At 40.4% G+C, this 19594-nt stretch overlaps 1 protein-coding gene across 1 annotated transcript; it reads left to right on the top strand.

Annotated features, from left to right (window-relative positions):
- Positions 1-1598: 1598 nt before the first annotated feature.
- Positions 1599-17916, top strand: LOC134186431 (GATOR2 complex protein WDR59-like). The gene is made up of 18 exons (XM_062654407.1): positions 1599-1728; positions 1789-1905; positions 2437-2514; positions 3080-3242; positions 3304-3389; positions 3705-3926; positions 4144-4308; positions 4374-4469; positions 4526-4688; positions 4747-4813; positions 7621-7846; positions 7901-8022; positions 8090-8284; positions 10646-10781; positions 10849-10964; positions 17293-17435; positions 17496-17606; positions 17664-17916. The coding sequence occupies exons 1-18, from the start codon at positions 1633-1635 to the stop codon at positions 17795-17797; spliced, it is 2436 nt and encodes an 811-aa protein (XP_062510391.1). The 5' UTR covers positions 1599-1632; the 3' UTR covers positions 17798-17916.
- The last annotated feature ends 1678 nt before the right edge of the window (positions 17917-19594 follow it).

The raw sequence follows: 19594 nt of genomic DNA on the forward strand, positions 1-19594 counted from the left end.
TCAGAGGTAGATAGGATGCGGAATACCACTTCACACACTGTCATCCAAAAGCTGAAAAATTTCTTTGCTTGTCATGGTATTCCAGACGTTGTTGTGGCAGACAGTGGACCTCAGTTTCCATCTGAAGACTTTCAACATTTTGCTGCTGAATGAGAATTTTCACATATCACCAGCAGTCCCAGTTATCCACAAGCAAATGGGAAATTGAAAGTGCATTAAAATCAATCAAATGAATGCTGAAAAGAGTTGAAAAAGCAGGTTCAGATCCCTTGCTTGCATTGTTAGTCCTGCGTAATACACCAATGGAAGGTTGCCAGGCATCTCCAGCCCAGTTACTATACAGTTGTCGCTGTAGGACACTTTTACCTATTGCTGCTCTGTAGTTGTGTTGCGCATGCGTGGGTTTTACTAACTGTTCTAACTTTCTATTATTGTTGTTCACACAACATGAAACAAGAGATAGTAAGCTATTGGTGCTGCTGTTTAGGCCAAGTCAATTAGATATATTGATTAACATCCAGATTTTTTTAAATTGGGACGGATGGATTTAATTCTTCTATTCTATTTAGTACGTATTTATAATGCATACATTTGAAAATGTTATGTATGAGTGTGAATTGTAACTACTTTGTGGAGTTGGTTATTCAAGTATGACACAGAATGCACGAGCTTTTCGAGATGTTTAAGTATTACACAGTGACTTGTCATGTTAATTTCCATGTACTCTTATTCAATCTCTGCTTTTTTGCACGTGGCTGCTGGTTGCTACAGAACTGTCTGGCTTCGTGATGCAGAACTCCATGTATTGCCCAAGCGAACTCACAGCTTCCCTAACAGAGGTCTGTGGACTTACTCGTACTAGCTTCGTAGTACTGCCGACTCGAGTCTCCACGCAGGACGTCTAGAAATGATTTGGTAATAAGAGTGCCATAACAAAAATACGAAAGTAGAATACGTCTTGTGGAACAGGCATCATTCACAGCTCGTGTTTTCTCATGTACTGGTGGAGCAAGCAAGTTGACAACAATCTGCATGAAGAAGCTGGCTTCTCTGTTGTCGGACAACAACAATACGTCTTACAGCACCACAATCTGCTGGATTCGATGTAGACTAGCATTTGCTCTTATTAGATCTTCCATCATGTGCTTGCGTGGCTCCAGGTCTTGCGAACGTCATTATATTTACTGCTGATAATGTGCTCTCCGTCTTTTCAGAGATCCGTCCTTTCAGAGAGCCGCCTTTATCCTTAGATCATATTGTACAAATTGTCTACGACTATTGGTAATGTTGACACTCTGGCTTTTAATTTTGCTGTTGCATGTTTGTAATTGGTTTATTGTCAAGTATACCATGTTTTTAGAAATCAATTACATCACCACTATTTTGTAGTCTGTGAATGTTTCTACACACGACACACCGGACACACGACCACAACCACATTCTTTTCTATCAGATTTAGATATACTACAAAATGCAATCTAGTTATACATGTACACAGTTAGCACCACATCTTGTCTTGACTGAGAGGGTGTATGTTCTGAGGACATGAATAGAGTCATTAAGTTTCTAATGATTGTAATGAAATATTTTATGCATTCTAAAATTGCTGTGACTTAATTTGCTTACTATGTGATGTTAGCCGGTGCTTCTCAAGTGAAATGGAATCGATTCAATGAAAACATCTTGGCCTCATCTCATGATGGTGATATTAGAATTTGGGATAAAAGAGTCAGCTATGTTGAAGCTATTCTTTTATTTATTGTGTCAATTATAAATAAATTTGCATAGAAATCATCAACAGCCACAACATATATAGCAGCTCATAGCTCAAAGATACATGGCTTGGATTGGAGCCCAAAACATGAGAACATTTTGGCGTCCGCAAGTCAAGATTCTACAGTCAAGGTGTGCATAGTTGCAGAGAAGTTTTTTTGTGTCATCTTCAGTGACATAATCTATCCTTATCATAATATGGATCTGACATGGATTGAAATTACACTTAATTATAATTTTGATATTAATCTTGTCTGCTGTAGACCATTACAGGCCATTGCAATTGCATTAAAATTATGCCTTATGCACATGACGAACAAACTGATGAAAATATGACTAAACCTTTTGTTAATTGATTACATATATACTTAGTATGTGGTGTTTGGTTTAATTTTTTAATTAAAGCTACAACTAAAAGAGGCACAGCCAATATCTAGTCATGGAAGTAATGCTTGAAACTGCATCAAGTACTTAAGCAGCCGTGAGAGACCTTAACAGCTTATTAGGTCTTGCCATAGAGACAACATTTACTATTCTGTGACTTTAACAACTGTGATATTTTGAGATGTGGCAGTTTTGGTAATTGAGATTTGTTGTTTGTGCTTTTGTTTTATGATAGTCATTTTAATTAGTGTGATCTAACTTTTGCTTTAATTTTACAAGTTGTGGGATGTGAAGTCACCAAGAAATGCCGAAAGTGAAGTACAGGTTGGGACACCTGTCTGGAGAGCAAAGTTTACGGTGAGCCTATTGCAGCTAGTATTATAGTCAAGGTTCCATATGTTTAGTTTATGTAAATTAATTAGCGCAACTGAGATTATGTACTTGTACGAGCAAGTTAGTCGCTTGTCATTACAATTGTTGTTTGGAATGTTTCAACATTTATTTCTCATGTAGTATGAGAGAATTGGGGATTGTGATTAGAAGAGTACATGTACTTAAGATTTAGATGATTGAGATATAACTGGCATTAGACTTGTACTGCCATGTATGAGGGAATGCAGCAGTTTTTATTATAGAATTAAAGATTTTCTTGAAGAAATTACTGTAGCACTTTCAACAATTATCAGTTTTGACTGTTGTTAGTCTATTGGTTGCTGGACAAACACCTTGCTTCTTGCTAATGAAATTTTTTGCAAATGGCTTGAACAATAATTGTTGAAAGTAACTGCAACAAGACAGGTGATATGAGTATTTCAGTTACTTATGGTTTTTAGTTACAACTTGTTGAGCTATTGCTCACCATGTATTGTAGCTTATTCTTATTGATGTCATTAGCGTGTAGAACTGTTTATGTTTGTTGTAGCCATTTGGTCATGGATTGGTTACAGTTGTTGTGTCACAAATGAGACGCTCGGAAAACAGTCTTTTATTGTGGAATCTGAGCAGTTCGCTGGGAAAGCCTATTCATGCCTTTGTTGGTCACGTTGACTTTGTTCCCGATTTTGTGTGGAGAGTAAAGAGCATGGGTGGGTGGAAATTTGAATGAGGAAGTGTTCTTGTTTAATGTTGTTATTATTGCTCATGTAGATGATAAGGAAAAGGCATTTCAACTAGTGACATGGTCAAAGGATATGACGTTGAGACAGTGGAAAATTGACAGTCAGTATTTGATTGTGAGTGATCATTGTTACATGCAGGCAAACAGAAATATTTTTACTTGCACACACATTGGAAACCTGAAACCAGCTGTCAGAATTGACAAAGTCATTCTATTGTAACACACACACACACACACACACACACACACACACACACACACACACGCACACACACACACACACACACACACACACACACACACACACACACACACACACACACACACTGCATTGCATCACATCACATCAGAGAGACGTTATGCTATCATTGCTTATGACACTTAAGTAACCTGGCTTGTTGTAAGTAGTGTCTTTTCTGTCTGCTTTCAGGCTTGTGGCCATCAATCTATGTATATTTCTCCACCCGCAAGTGCCAGTTTAACTCTCCCAGCTGAGTTAGAAGTTGGTTCCATTCCTGAAGACAGCTCTGTGCTACCAGCTCTTCTGTCTCCTCCTCCAGACACATCTGTAGTGTCATCACGGCAAGTTCATACACTTTCACAGGAGTTTTCTTTGCTTAATCAAGATATACCAGGAATTACTGTAGAAAAGGTAACACTTCAGAAGGAAGTGTGTTTGCTATAACAGAATTCTTCCTGCATTAATGACGCAGTTACATCCCCCAACTAAGTGGATAGTCAGTTTGTCTTTGTCTTTTCTGTTTCTTTGTTAGCTTGTCGGTCTGTTTGATATGTCTCTGATTTCTTGAAATGGTTATCTTATATATTCTTTACTATTTTAGCGTTTATGATGGTAGCTGTGTGTTTAGTTGGACCTAAGTGCTCGTACATGTCAAGTTTCGGCTTGTGTCAACTCACTGTTTGTTCGTCTTGTCATCTTGTTTCCATCGTTGTATCCCAATGAGGCTACACCATCGTTCCAAATTTCTACCGAGTCACCCATCGATGTAACAGCAAAGAACCAACTCATACAGGTACATATTACTACTATGTAATTTATTAATTTTTTGAGAAAACAGCAATATTTGGTGTTGTGTAGTCTTTGTCCGAGACTGCTAAGCCACTGGTAAATCAACACCGTCCCTGCCTGGAAGTGTGTTTGAGAAAACTTGTTGCACTTCTCGAACGTCAAGCAGTAAGTTAACTACATAGCATTAATAGTACCGCATTGTATTGAGACATGTAATGTAGGTTCGAAGGCGTGATTCTGGCGGTACCCAATCTGGAGACAGTGATATTGAGATTTCACAAAGAGAAACCAGATCGAGAAAGATGATTACATTTACTTATTGTTCATCATTTGATGATAACATTCCGTTTCCTAGAACGTGTGGAGGCAGCTTTTGCTCTGCTGGTATGGTATTTAGACTATTATTGGTGCTAGGTGGTAGTATTGAATTTGGTTGTCAAAGGGATGCTTGTGGTCTACAGTCGTCCTGCAGGGATTAAAGGTCCTCACGGCGTTACAAAAACTGCAAGGTGTGTAGTGGGAATGATGAGTTGGATTGTTGTGTAGATGCAGATATGAAAATGACTAGAAGTACGATAAAGGCTTTTTAGTGTGTTGAGTGCTGGAAATGACTTAAGCTTGGTTTACAATATGACACTGACGACACTTGCAAGGACGCTTGCGAGAACGCTGGCAAAGACGCCAAGTAGGTGCCAAATACTGACACTGACACTGTACCATTTACAATATCATTTGATGAGCATCAGGGACGAGCCATTACGCACATGCTCATCATAATCATCTACCATGAATACAAAGTCTGTGATTTGGTTTTCATTTTCTCCCACACCAAGTTGTCACGGACATGCTTCCTCATTTTTTGGCAGCTTGCTCCTGGGAGCCTGGTTTTTTCGATTCTTTTTTCCAAGCGTTTTCTTGCGCCTCGCATTTATAAGCTATCGTGACTTGACCTGCCACAACCAGCCATGTACCTATACGTATACACTTTCGTTAGGCTTCTCTTCCATAATTTACTTCTTGTTTTTCACTCCCAGATTTAATCTCTGATTTGTCGACAAAAGGCACATGCTTCCAGTAGACACTAGAGCACTTCCGGTTTGGATGCTAGAGTTGAACTTGAATCGACTGTGGCGTCGGCGACGCTGACAACACTCATGACGTGACGTGCGAGTGTTTACAGTATGACGCCTGCCTGAGCCTTGCCAGCGTCCTCGCTAGCATCGCCAACGTCATATTGTAACCCTAGCTTTAGATTCACTTGACTTGGGGGCTCTTAGCTAAATGATGTATTGGGAGTTTTGTAACATGTGTTTCATCATCTGAGGGCTAGTCAGATAAAGCACTTAAGTTTTTGGATAGTCTTCTGATGGTTTGAAAAATTGCATCAACAAATAAGGGTTGTCCACAATTTTGTACACTTTTTAGTCAAAGGAGATGTTTTTGGTTTTCATTACAAGCATTTTTAGGAATAACTAGATACATGACCCGTCCTTCGTACGGGCAGAGTACTGTAGTGTTATGACAGAAGACTCAGTTTGAGCATGTGTAGATACGTCATGTGGAATTTTTTTGGTAGAAATCGACACACTCCCTGTGTGGATTCAGTTCAAATGACTGGTGTGGGCGTGTGTTTAAATAAACTGGAATATGCTAATTAGTTAATATTCCGTTGAAGACAAATGAAAACTTAACTGAGTGTCCCATTTTGAGAAATTTGCAGCGACTTTTTCGTTCAGAGATATATATCTGAGCAATAGAAACTTGAAAGTCACATGCAGTTTCTTACTCAGCCATAGGATACATGCAGTAGCTTGACATGCAGGCATGCGTGATTTAGCGCACTGTTTGCTCTCTGTTTGTGATGTGTTCACACTCCCAGTGTAGCGCTCGGTGCAGGAAACGTGTAGGTTGGATTCAGTGCAAACGCAGTCACGCGTCTCTTCGGTGAGCCTTCTCGGAGCTATTTCAACAGTCCCATTGGACGTTATCACTTTGAACACGTTGCTGCCGTATTGAATGTGGCAGGTATTCGGCGAGCATACTCGGAAAAAGCAAGGTGGGCATATTTCTAAATACCTAAATATCTTACACAAAAATATCTTGTCGTTTTTGACGTTGGCGGTATTAAGCGACATGCTCTAAGCATACCGTCCGAGGTCAGCTTAATTTGGTGGAGGTCCGATGAGCTGTTGTAGAGTAATTCGCTTGCGAGTGGAGGCGGGTCCTCCTGGGATATTTTAAAATATACTCAGCACGTTTCCAATCTATACGCACTGACCATTACTAAGTGGACTTCTACGTCTTTGCTCTGGACGTAGTTTGATGTTATCCAATGCGCGCGAGTAGAGGCGGGTCCTCTTGGGATATTGTAGAATATACTCAGCACGTTTCCAACCTGCTCACTGAACAATATTTCTTTTCAGAACTCTTATCTTTTTGCTCTAGATGTAGTTTGATGTTAAAATAAACAAATCAACTACAGCTTGCTCAGATAATGCAGTCTGATGGGACTGCTGGATAGTTATAGCATTATGACGTAACAATGGCATGTGAACAAACAATGGATATTGAAAGTGAGCATCGCACTCTTAGTTATGAGAAAACAAAGCTACCTTAGGAGATTGAGTTCAAGTAATGGAACTTCCTTCAAATTGAGTCTATCAGGAGCATTCAGTTTCCTTCTTGAACGATGAACAGCATTATATCGTTCTACAATGCACCCCCAAAAGGGGACCCGACTGAAAAAGCTGGAAGACGACGCCACCTTGCCCATGTTTTTACCCATGCCAAGTTAGGCCTGTACCTCAAATTTTAGCCTTGTGGGTGATCCAGTCTAACCGTCTATCAAACTTATATATATATATATATATATATATATATATACAAACATCGTCAATTTTATATAGTAGTATAGATTATTATAACTTTGAGACTGCCATGTTTACTGCTGTGTAATGAGTACAGTGAAAATTTATTAAGTTATGGGTTGTCGAATTGTTTCATTGAGTGACATTTGCATGGAGCAGCAGTATTGGTTGGTTTGATGGACTGTCAGTGACTAATGAAAAGAAATAGGTTTTACTGACAAGTTGATTACGAAATGGAAACACATTGGGTATGATTGAACATATTGTTATGTACAAAAGAAGCACTGGTTTTTTAGTGAAACGTTTAAATTAGCTAAGGAAATTGTACTACTATCTTTATGTTTGTTGGTTTGAAAGTCAGGTTAACATATCTATGCTTTGAAATTGACTTGTGATTGATTGATTTATATTTTAACTATGCAAGCTAGTGTTTAATCTATGTTGTTTAGGTCTTTGGCTGAGTTGAGTAGTCACAGCAGGAAATTGTTTGGTCGGTCGGCAGCTGTTGTTAAAGTAAAAGCAAGGACGGCAGCAGTTGTGAGTCGAGACTCTTCAGCTGTCCCAATTCAGAAACATGGTGGTCACATAGTTAGTGATCTGCATGGGTACTCGACATCCCCCGGGGGTATGCGAGAGCAGAGAGTGTCATTGCGTTCATATTATTGGCTACCACAGGTATAGTCATGTTTGTAGGCATTGTCACTTGCTGTCCTATTTGTGACGTTACAGAGTGAATTGAAAAAGGTAAAAGGGAATCATCAACTCGTTGGCAAGCTTTACGTCAACCACATTGTGATATATGATACTCAATCACTTACTTCTGTGTCTTCTAGTCTTGCTGAGATTTATACGTACTGATTGATTTTTACATTGTTTATCATCTTCCCATTGAATAAACTAGGCTTTTCTTATTGCTAGATTAAATGGAAATGACATTTCAGCTATTTGTGATGCCAATGCAGTTGCAGCTGCCAGTGTGGAACGATATGAACTTGTTCGAGTATGGCAGCTACTGAAGGGTGTGACAAGGTCACATTTGGTTTCTAGAACAAGTCTCAATGATGAGTCTCCTTGGGCAGCAGTACCTTTTGGACGACAGCTGGTGCAATCACTGTAAGATCATTGTTGTGTAGACATCGATCTACAGTTGTGGTCATGGATGAATATAAGCTCTGAAACATCAGTCCCATTTTGTCACTAGTAAATGTTATATCATGGGCATGGCTAATAGGGCTGTTTCCAGATATAGGAAGTTCTACTCTTTATTATACTCAATTGTAGGGGCTGTCAAAGGTGTGGGTTGTAATCCTACAGTATGGACAACAATAATGTACTCCGTATTGTGACCTGTATTGGGCTATGGATGCGAACTGTGGGATTTGGGAATGGGAAGTACCAAACGTTTACTACATCAAGCATGGAGAAGAGGGTATCGTAGAGGGCTAGGGATCTCAAACAGAACATCCTTGCGGGAAACTCTTGGAGAACCTATCAGAGAAGCTCCAGATCTATTGCGTGTTAGCCAGCTCTCTTTCTTGTGGCGAGCAGTTCATTCTAATAATGAATTAGTGAGCGGATTCATTCTGAATACTCGAGGCAATCTGTGGCGATCAGTGGACAAGGAGACAAGGACAAGAATCATGGTGTTGTTCTACATGGACTTCAAGAACTGGATTAAACCTTAATTTATGTTTGTTTATTCTTCTACGTTTATTCTTTAATTACTATCTATTCTTACTTGTTAGTGCATGTATCTTGTCTGGCCTAGAGCACTGTACCTGTAGTGGTATGAAACAAAATATATTATTATTATTATTGTTATATGTGTCGTTATGCCCCTCCATAATGGGCAAGTGGGGTCTTTATCTCTATCTGGGCGCCCACCAACCCGGCAGGTGAGCCCAGCAGGGTACATGTATCCGTGCAGTCCATACGGCGATCAATGACTAGCCAATTCGATATAGATTGCAGGCATTACGGTGACCGCGTACTCGATACAGCACGCCTAGTGCATATCAACGACCACCAGGAAGCACCGGACGTCATCGTCAACGGACCATTTGCCAGACCACAGAAACTCCCCAACGACTGAAACGAGTCATAGTCTCATGGATAAAGCTAGTGAAACATGAGAAAGAAAGACAGACAAGTTTCACAATTTACTGTTGTTACTGGGGTTTGAACCCTCAAACCATGGAGTGGTAGCCATTGTCGCTAACCACTAAGCCATTATTATGTGTCGTTATGCCCCTTCATAATGGGCAAGTGGGGTCTTTACCCCCATCTGGGCGTCCACCAACCCGGCAGGTGAGCCCAGCAGGGTACATGTTTCCGTGCAGTCCATACGGCAATCAATGACTAGCCAATTCGATATAGATTGCAGGCATTACGGTGACCGCGAACTCGTGGACAGCATGCCTAGTGGATATCAACGACCACCAGGAAAGCACTGAACGTCATCGTCAACGGACCGTTCGCCAGACCACAGAAACTCCCCAACGACTGAAACGAGTCATAGTCTCATGGATAAAGTTAGAGAAACATGAGAGAGAAAGACAGACAAGTTTCATAATTTACTATCGTCACTGGGGTTTGAACCCCCAAACCATGGAGTGGTAGCCATTGTCGCTAACCACTAAGCCACGGCGGTGTATTATGTGTCGTTATGCCCCTCCATAATGGGCAAGTGGGGTCTTTACCCCCATCTGGGCGCCCACCAACCCAGCAGGTGAGCCCAGCAGGGTACATGTTTCCGTGTAGTCCATACGGCGATCAATGACTAGCCAATTCGATATAGATTGCAGGCATTACGGTGACCGCGTACTCGATACAGCACGCCTAGTGGATATCAACGACCACCAGGAAAGCACTGGACGTCATCGTCAACCGACCGTTTGCCAGACCACAGAAACTCCCCAACGACTGAAACGAGTCATAGTCTCATGGATAAAGCTAGAGAAACATGAGAAAGAAAGACAGACAAGTTTCACAATTTACTGTCGTCACTGGGCTTTGAACCCCCAAACCATGGAGTGGTAGCCATTGTCGCTAACCACTAAGCCACGGCGGTGACTTTTTATTATTATTATTATTATTATTATTATTATTATTATTATAGAAGGAAGATCTTTATGAGGCAAGGTTTTTGCACCCTCATGCGGACACATTTTGTTCAATTTTTTGTCAAACATGCTCTTAAGATTTAGTGTAGGTTTAATTGTATGTGTAGATTTACTTCAGTAAGCATGTGCACTTATCTTGGCATAATAGCCTATTGTATACTTGTTGAACATAGAATAGTTGGTGACTGCGGTTGCTGCATAATTAGGTAGTGAATATGAAACTATGCAGCCAGACTTTTTCATTCAGGTTTCTTTAGTTAATTAATGTTACATGCATTGGCTATACTTGACTGTGTTTGTTGGTTACTGGCTTTGTTTCTGTGGTTAAGTTTACAAACTGCTTGTTTTACAGAATGTCACATTATGAAAAATTGAAAGATGTTCAAATGTTGGCAATGCTGACAGCTGTAATTGCTCTATCTGAAAGGGTGGGTGAACATGAAATGGATCATATTAATGCTAGCAACAGCTCTTTTTTTGGACATCAGGTTATTTTGTTGGGTAACAGTTGGTATCAATACTGATCATAATTTATTGCATTCTGTGTGGTTTAAGGACACTGCTCAGAAAGTTGCTTCATTGTGGCACCATCGACCTTTATTGCCATCAGCAGATGCAGTTGATTGGGTTGATCCAGATGAAGAGAAGAAAACTCATCAACTAAGCTGCAGGTCAGCATTGATCACAAGATTGGAAATTTGTTTGTGTAGAAATTGACACAGACAGGTACGTAGGCAAACAGACAGACAGTAGTTATTCATGTATACATTTTTACATGGGTACAACTGTAACCACTGCCTACATAGTAAGGTTGCTCCATAATCGGATCAGATATCAGATATTGGATAAAGCCAGTATTGGAGTATATCAGTATCAGTTTGGTTGCAATAATACAGATAACATCATGTGCATGCATGCATAGAAGTGTGATTGGCATGTGAATTGCACATGGCAATGAGTTTGGAGCTGAAGAAGACCTCTTGTCTGTGAACACTTTGACTTGAGAGAGGACACATGATGTGCCGTCTGCATTGTTGGCAGTCTGTTAATTATTACTCGTGATGGTGCACTACTGTAGTACAAAGACTTACAATACCATCAATATGAATAATTAAGTTGTCAAAATTAGAGATATTAAGAAAATATTGTATTGGCTATTGGTATTGACCTATTGGCCTACAATTATTTGGAAATAAGAAATTTGGCTTATCAGTGCAATCTTACTACACAGTACTTTCTACACAGTGCTCTAAGCACAGCGAGGAGTTATATAGTGCAGAAGAAGAAAATCTGCGAAGATTTAGGCTGTCAGTCACTACTTAGTACATGCACAACACTACAACAATCTACGTAACAGTGTAACTTGCAAGAGAGACAAAATTGAGTTTGTGAAATGCCAATTGTTATTGCTTCTTCACACACAAGCTGGTGTTAATACATGGCGTGGAGAGGCAACACAAAACAAAACAACGAAATAGGTTATTTCTTCTACACCATAGCGTGATGGGAACAGCCCAGAGATATTGTGCATGTGGTGGCTTGGACATTCCAGGAGAAGCAAATGTTTCAATACATGTACGTAGCTGGTAAACTATTAATGTCCAGCAGACCACAAGATTCGATCTGCAGTGTGTCTACCAGCCAGCATTGATAAGACGAGGTGTAAGCTTTGTACTGTTTCTTGTTATCATGAGCTGCAGTTTATACAAGTTTTACTCTAAAGAGACTATCAATTCAATTAGAATAGCTTGTCTATGACTCTGATTGTAAGCAACAATGTCAGACAATGGTTTATGTGACTGAATCCGGAAGGAAGACAATAGTGCTTACCTGACAGATTCATTAACATTGTTCAGCTAGGTGTATGGGGTGTATTATGAAGCTGCTTAGAACTGAAGTGTGTTGCTGTTGCAACACATACCGTCTTTGCGCAAAAGCAACCGAACAGCTATGCAGAACATGCGTTAATTATTTAATTAACATCTGGTCTTTGTCACTTCATGGGCATTCTCTTCTGTGTGACTTATTCCATTGTTTGAGGTTCACACTATGTGGAAAGACATCTTGAATTACATTCATGGTAAAAGAAAGAAATCTGTTGTTTTACTTGATCTATATTGTTTCCTCTAACAAACAGACCGGCAACTCAACACAATTTATGGATTACTGGCGAAAAAGGTCATTCAACTACAGCGATGCAATGCTAGAGCAATCCAGTGCAAGATGCCATCTTTGTGTTGCAGAATCCAAGCAAAAACAAACTGCATTCATCCCCATTAGTTAATGTTGTAGTAGCTGGACCCTTCTTTGCGTTCTTTGCTAGTTATAAAATGTAGTTTTAGTTCTAAAGTTGTTCAGTAATTGATCTCTTTAGTCTCTAGGTGATTCTGTATAATTGGACTTGTAGTTACACATTTTATTTCTTGCTAGATTCATGTTCAAATATATGTATTGGACAGACAGACAGACACAGATGAAAGTAGCTTGGACATTACTGAACAATTGGAGATGTTTGTAGCAGTCATTTTGTACTCTATATTGCGATTTATCAAAATTTAAGACAGAAAGACAGACAGACAGACATATTGTTCATTAGCTGTTACTTTAGTTTCACATGTATTAGCTTTAATGTATAAAAATATATGAAGATTTGACAGACAGACAGACAGACAGACACGTTTCGTACACACACACCTCTTCCTCCTCCTCCTCCTCCTCCTCCTCCTCCTCCTCCTCCTCCTCCTCCTCCTCCTATTGCTTTCATCTAAATGGACACGCTACCCCTACAGAATTTTTTGTCTTTTGGGCACTGATGGAAAGACCCATTTGGTTGCAACTCAGATCTAGATCTAGTAACATCTCCTCCAACTCATCCATGGAGTTGCTAAGCAGACACATGTTGTCTGCATACTCAACATCCGGCATCAAGGTTTGATCTCTCATCTACTTTCTGTTCCCACTAGCTCAGCTTATGTGTTGAACAAGACGGTAATTCCATTCCCCGGGTGCTTTTGCAGAGACATGTGAATAACTGCATCAAGAATAGGTTAAACAGCATGGGTGTCAACACATCACCCTGTCTAACACTATTTCCAATCCAAGACTCTTTAGAGACCTAGCCATATGCTCTCACAGCTCCACCGGTGTCTTTTTTGGAGAGCCTTTAAGATTTTCAATATTTTGGGTGGTAAGCATAACACAACTCTAGAGCAGACCATAATGCTTCACCATTAACTTTAATATAGTCATGCTTTCTTCAGGTTCACAGAACACACAAAGCATAGTTGGTGAACTTCATGTGCATGTTCCATTAACATGCGTAGTGAAAACAACTGGTCTGTGGAGCCTTACTCTTTCCGAAAACCACAGTAATTCTCCCTCAACAACCTGTTGACATTTTCCTTTGTTCTGTTCAGAAAAAACTTGCAAAGACCTTTCTTGGAACACTGAGTAAGGCGATGCTCCTGAAGTTGTCACAATCATCATAACTATCCTTCTTTGCAGTGGAACAATTAATTGTGTTGTCCAATCAGCAGGTACTTCTTCATTGAGCCATACTTGCTGTGATAACCAAGTAAGCCGTTGAATCATGCTTTCTCCACCAAGCTTCAAAAGCTCAGCAGTAATCTCATGTGCTCCCGGTGCCTTGTTACACTTGATCTGGCTAATGGCTTCTGCAATGTCCTCTTCCGTAGAAGGGTTGGATATTACAGCATCCTCTCGGTCACATGCAGCCACCTTCAAATCTATCATCAACCTCTACACAGTCTTTTACATTGCACTGTTGATTTTAAGTTCAACATTGATTCGAAATGTTGACACCACTTTTCCAGCTTACCCTGTATCTTCACAAACCTAGTTTTGACCATCCTTTGCTTTCAAGGTTACAGTTGTCTTTGTTTTTTGATTCGATTGTAGATGTTTGAAATTTCAATAGCGATCCACCTTTACCACTTTTTATTGCCATCTCAATTTTGCTTCAATCTCCATCACCTGTTCCTTCCACCAATTATTCTTAGCCTTTTCCACTGCTTGACATGTTTGCTTCTTCAACCTGTTGTATCTTTCACAATCTTGCTGGTTGTCAATGTTTTTGTTCCAACTTAGCCATGCTTGTTGCTTCTTAATTAAGTGAAAACTGCCTCACTTCATCTGTCATCTAGTTTGATGATGATGATGTTGTTGTTGTTGTTGTTGTTGTTGTTGTTGTTGTTTTATTTTACAATGGAAAACCGTCAGTCAGTTAGATGGCCGATCTTCCAGGTACCGTATGAGTGTATATACAAGTACACAAAAGACTAAAACTAGACAAGTAAAGCCTGTATAAAATATAATTATACAGTTATAAAATTATTAACATTTAGTTGAAAGATAATAGCATAGTAGACATTTGAAAGAAGAGTGATATGAAGCCAAGAGTAAGTGACTTGACAAAGAGTTCCACAGTTTCTGAGCCCTTTAAAAAGATGTGCTATTGAGGGCGTTTGTGCGAGGGCATGCCATTATTATACCAGAGTTTGACAGCTGTGTATGGTGCCTGGCCTTATCAATAGAGTCAAACCTGACACCTGACAAACCTGAGGTGGTGCAATACTATGTATACCAAGAGACGCCGTAAGCCCAAGAGAGAGACTATGTCAGTTAGTCACTGGTCTGAGTACAGTTGTTTGATATCACCAGTGGAGTCATACCGATGTTTTCTAGACAGAAGTTGCAAGCACGATTTTTCAATTTTTGTTAATCTCATCTGAATGCCAGTGGAATCATTTGACAAAGCAGTAGAATAGTAGTCCAAATTTGGTAGTATTACTGAACAAACAAAGGCTGTGCAAGCTGAACTATGAAGACTGCCAATGTTTCGATACAGTATACCGATTTTTCTAGATGACTTTTTGACATTTGAGTCAACATGATGGCTCCAATCAATATTGCAATCAAAGATTACCCCAAGTACCGAGCCGAATTCACTGGGCAAAGTGAGTTATTTTAATCGTAAGGCAGTAGTCAGAAGGAATCTGTTTATCTTTGAACTTTATTAATAATACGAATTCAGATTTCATTCCCTTTAGTTTCATAAGGTTGACATTGAACCAGTTTGCCAGCATCAACATCACACTGCAGAGACCGGACAAGTTCTTTGTATGTCAATCCAGACGAAACAAGACAGGTGTCATCCGCATATAGAATTAGTGAAGAGGTAGATACAACTTGTGGCAAGTCATTTGTATACAATGAATAGCAGCAGTCCCAAGTTTCGAGCCTTGCGGTACCCCATGTAGACAATCAACTGGTGCTGACAACTCAAATCCCTTTCTAACTCTCTGTTGGCGACCAGTCAAATAGTTTTTAAACTAACACAGAGGTTGAGCAGTGATGCCACTATCTTGTAGCTTAGTGACTAACCGACTGTGGTCAACCGTGTCGAATGCTTTACTTAAATCAAGAAATACCGCTCTCGAGGAGAGGCATGCATCTTTAGCTTCCAGCAACTTATCAGCCAGGATACCAACTACATCCTGAGTAGACCTCCGTCTTCTAAATCCATACCGACAGTCGGGTAGAAAAGTGTGTGATTTCAAATGATGATATATCTGATCATATACAATTCCTTCTAAGATCTTTGACACACATGAAAGAAGAGAGATTGGTTGATAATTTGTTGGATCACTTTTATCACCTTTCTTGTATATTGTATAGACACACACACACACACACACACACACACACACACACACACACACACACACACACACACACACACACACACACACACACACACACACACACACACACACACACACACCACACACACACACACACCACACACACACCACACACACACCACACACACACCACACACACACACACACACACACACACACACACACACACACCTTGACCTTGACCTTGACCTTGACCTTGACCTTGACCTTGACCTTGACCTTGACCTTGACCTTGATTCCACCATACCCACTATGGGTTTTGGCAACGCAGCGTAATAGCGCTTCTCCAAGCAGCATGATTATCAGCAACACGAAGACTGATATGTAATGACCTGAGGTCTCTTGTGACAACATCTATCCATCTCTGTTTAGGCCCATGTGTTGGTCTTGTTGCATTACTAAGTCTGCTGCGAAGTTGTTGCTTTTGGGGACGATTAATTGTCACTCATACGCAGCAAATGGCCCAGCCATTGCAATCGTTATTTCTGTATTGTCATAGCAATAGGGTCTTCACATGCTCATTCTAAATTGTCTGAATTCTTGATTTTATTCCATCTTGAGACACCAAGAATCGATCGAATGCACCGCATGTGAAATGTATTTAAGCGTTGCAAGTTTGGTTATGTAATGGACCAAGTCTCACATCCATATAGCAAAACAGGTCTCACCTGGTGTCACTGGCTCTTTTCCCAGCACCACCCCTACTTTTTGTCCACACGCGGGGGAACGCACTCTATTCTGCGTTTAGTAGCAACATATGTTTTGAGTGACCAGCTTGCTAGGCTAGCGCACCCTAGCCTCTCACTATCTTCAACTTGCCGAAGGTTGAAGTTAGCATGTATTTCCTCCCCCGGGCAAGGGAACTAACAGAAATACAAGGTCCCATGGGGTACCCTCTTGGAGTGTTCAGTGAGAGGACTTTCACACACCCCACACAGACACACAGACACACAGACACACACACACAGACACACACACACACACACACACACACACACACACACACACACACACACACACACACACACACACCAAACAGATACACAAACTTAGATATATTCTTCTAAGTAGTTGTTTGTTTGCTATGTTTGTAGCTACTTGTAGGCAATTTCCTTAGGTTGCCAGAGATAATCAGTAGTTAATTAACAATAGTGTATTGGGTGCAAATTACAGAACATGAGTTACAACAGACAGCTAGACAAACAGGCAGACATGCAGAAAGATAGAGGAATGGACAGACAGACAAAATTTGTACACTTTGCTGCTGACGTTGTAGATTACTGGACTCTGAACGAGAGAAGCAATATGATGAGTACAAGCGAGCATATGGCGAAATTCTTTACTGCTGGGGCATGCTGCCGCAAAGATGTGAAGTATTGAAGTTTATCAAGTCAGACCAGACACCACACTCTGGTCTTTGTAAGTCCTTCATGACTGTTGTTTAACAGTATTAACTGATGGTAACTGTTGCATATGTAGCATTTGGCATTCAGTGTCACCATTGTGATAGTCCTTTGACAAATGGTATTACATGCCCACGGTGTAATAGATATGGATTGAGTTGTTCGATCTGTCGAATAGCAGTGAAAGGTGTGTCTAGATTAAGTTTATTGGAATTTATTAAAGGATGTTCTTTGTCTACTTTAGGATGCTCTAACTTTTGTTTATCATGTGGTCACGGCGGTCACACCTTTCATATGATGGACTGGTTTACCGATCATGATGTCTGTCCAACCGGGTGCGGTTGCCACTGTATAGACCAGCCATCAAATCTATTATGAAATAGCGTAGTTGTTTTCTTTGCTATAGAGTTCAACATATTCGAATACGTTAATTTGTGTAAAGTACAGTTGGGTTAACGTTTGTATGTGGGGAAGCATACCATTATGAATTCGTTGCTACATAATCAATGGTGCGCGCGTTACGCATGCATATATTTGAGTGCACGTGTGCTAGAGCTTGGTCCACGTTTACTTTATTTCGTGCATACTGCAGCCGTGCATTGTAGTGCATAACTCAGACTTTCAATGTACAATAACATAAACAGTCTCTTTGGTGCTGCTATACTCAACTGAGTCTTCTATTCTACTTTTTCGTAATTCTAGTAAAAACTATGACGGGTACTGTCAGCACTAAATATGTATAGCAAGACATTTTACACAGTGGTCTATTGACAAGTTTACTATCTGTTATTTGTTCCATAATTAATTAAGTGTCTATTTAGATCATTGACTGGCCAGATATTGTCTAGTAAAACGCTATGGTGTGTCAAGCAATGGAATTTGCCTTAGGTTCCAAATCCCGGGGCCTGATTTCGATCATTGGATCTAAACTTCTAGTAGAGACTCTATAATCTTCTCTAAGCCTGTAACCCTGACAGATGTACGAGAAAATGGATGTGTGTGTGTGTGTGTGTGTGTGTGTGTGTGTGTGTGTGTGTGTGTGTGTGTGTGTGTGTGTGTGTATGTGTGTGTGTGTCTAGACATCTATGTATAGTTTGTACTTGAAGAAATAATATATGATTTTCCTATATATGTGTGTATATATATATATATATATATATATATATATATATATATAATACAGATAACACAGATAACACATATCCGCCCTAAGGACGGAAGCACAAAGAGTCTAGGTCATAATAATTAGGTAGATAGTCACTAATCAGTCTTGAATTATACTGCCATAAACGAACAGATAACTGTTCGTGAAATTGCCTGGAAGCTTGGCCCAGAGACAAGCCGGACGATAGAAGAGACTTCTTGACAATTGATCTCAACACCTCGAGCTCCAGACTATGTGCAGCCCACACTCCGTATGATTCCACCACAAGAGGGTAGAACAAACAGTCATAACTTGAAACGTTAGCAAGATGGCGTTCATCTTTGTCCACTTCCCCAGCCTCAGCAGCAGCACCAGCTTTTATGGCAGCATTAATAAGGTGAGAGGGAGTGAACGAATTCCTCACGAAAATGTCGAAATAAGCAGCCGTGCCTAGGAAAAAGTCGGGATGGAAAACGTCACCTGGTCTTGTCATAGAATGAGAGGAACAGCGTTGTTCTCGACGTACATTGGAGTTGTCTAAGAGCAACCAGTGGAAGATGACGTCACATAAGGCTTCATGTCGCTTAATCCGAAGAGGACCACAGCCAAGAGCATGGTCACCAAAAATGTCCAATTCATGACCGCACACACAACGGACTGAGTGTGGGGGTGCTGGAAAAACCGGAATTCCCAAACGCAAACGCAAAGAAGTCACAAATTCACGCGGAGACATGGCCAGGCCTAGACTTGAGTTGGGGATTGCCCTCAACCAAGCCCCCGCATGAGGGTATACGACATCACTGAAACGTGCCTGTTCTCGCAGACTAACAAGGCTGACTTTAATGCTGGATCTCAAAGCATCATCCAGAGCCTTCTGGAAGGAATGTTGTGTAGAAGAAACAGAGGACGAGACAGAACTAGTAGGTGGTAAAAGACTTGCAAGATGTTGCCGGCATTGCACTTCACCAGGGAAAAGGAAGAATGCTGAGTCCAATCATTTTCTTCATGTACCGGCATGAACGCTGAGTCAT

The sequence above is a fragment of the Corticium candelabrum genome, chromosome 11, assembly GCF_963422355.1.
Source record: "Corticium candelabrum chromosome 11, ooCorCand1.1, whole genome shotgun sequence".
Lineage (NCBI taxonomy): Eukaryota > Metazoa > Porifera > Homoscleromorpha > Homosclerophorida > Plakinidae > Corticium > Corticium candelabrum.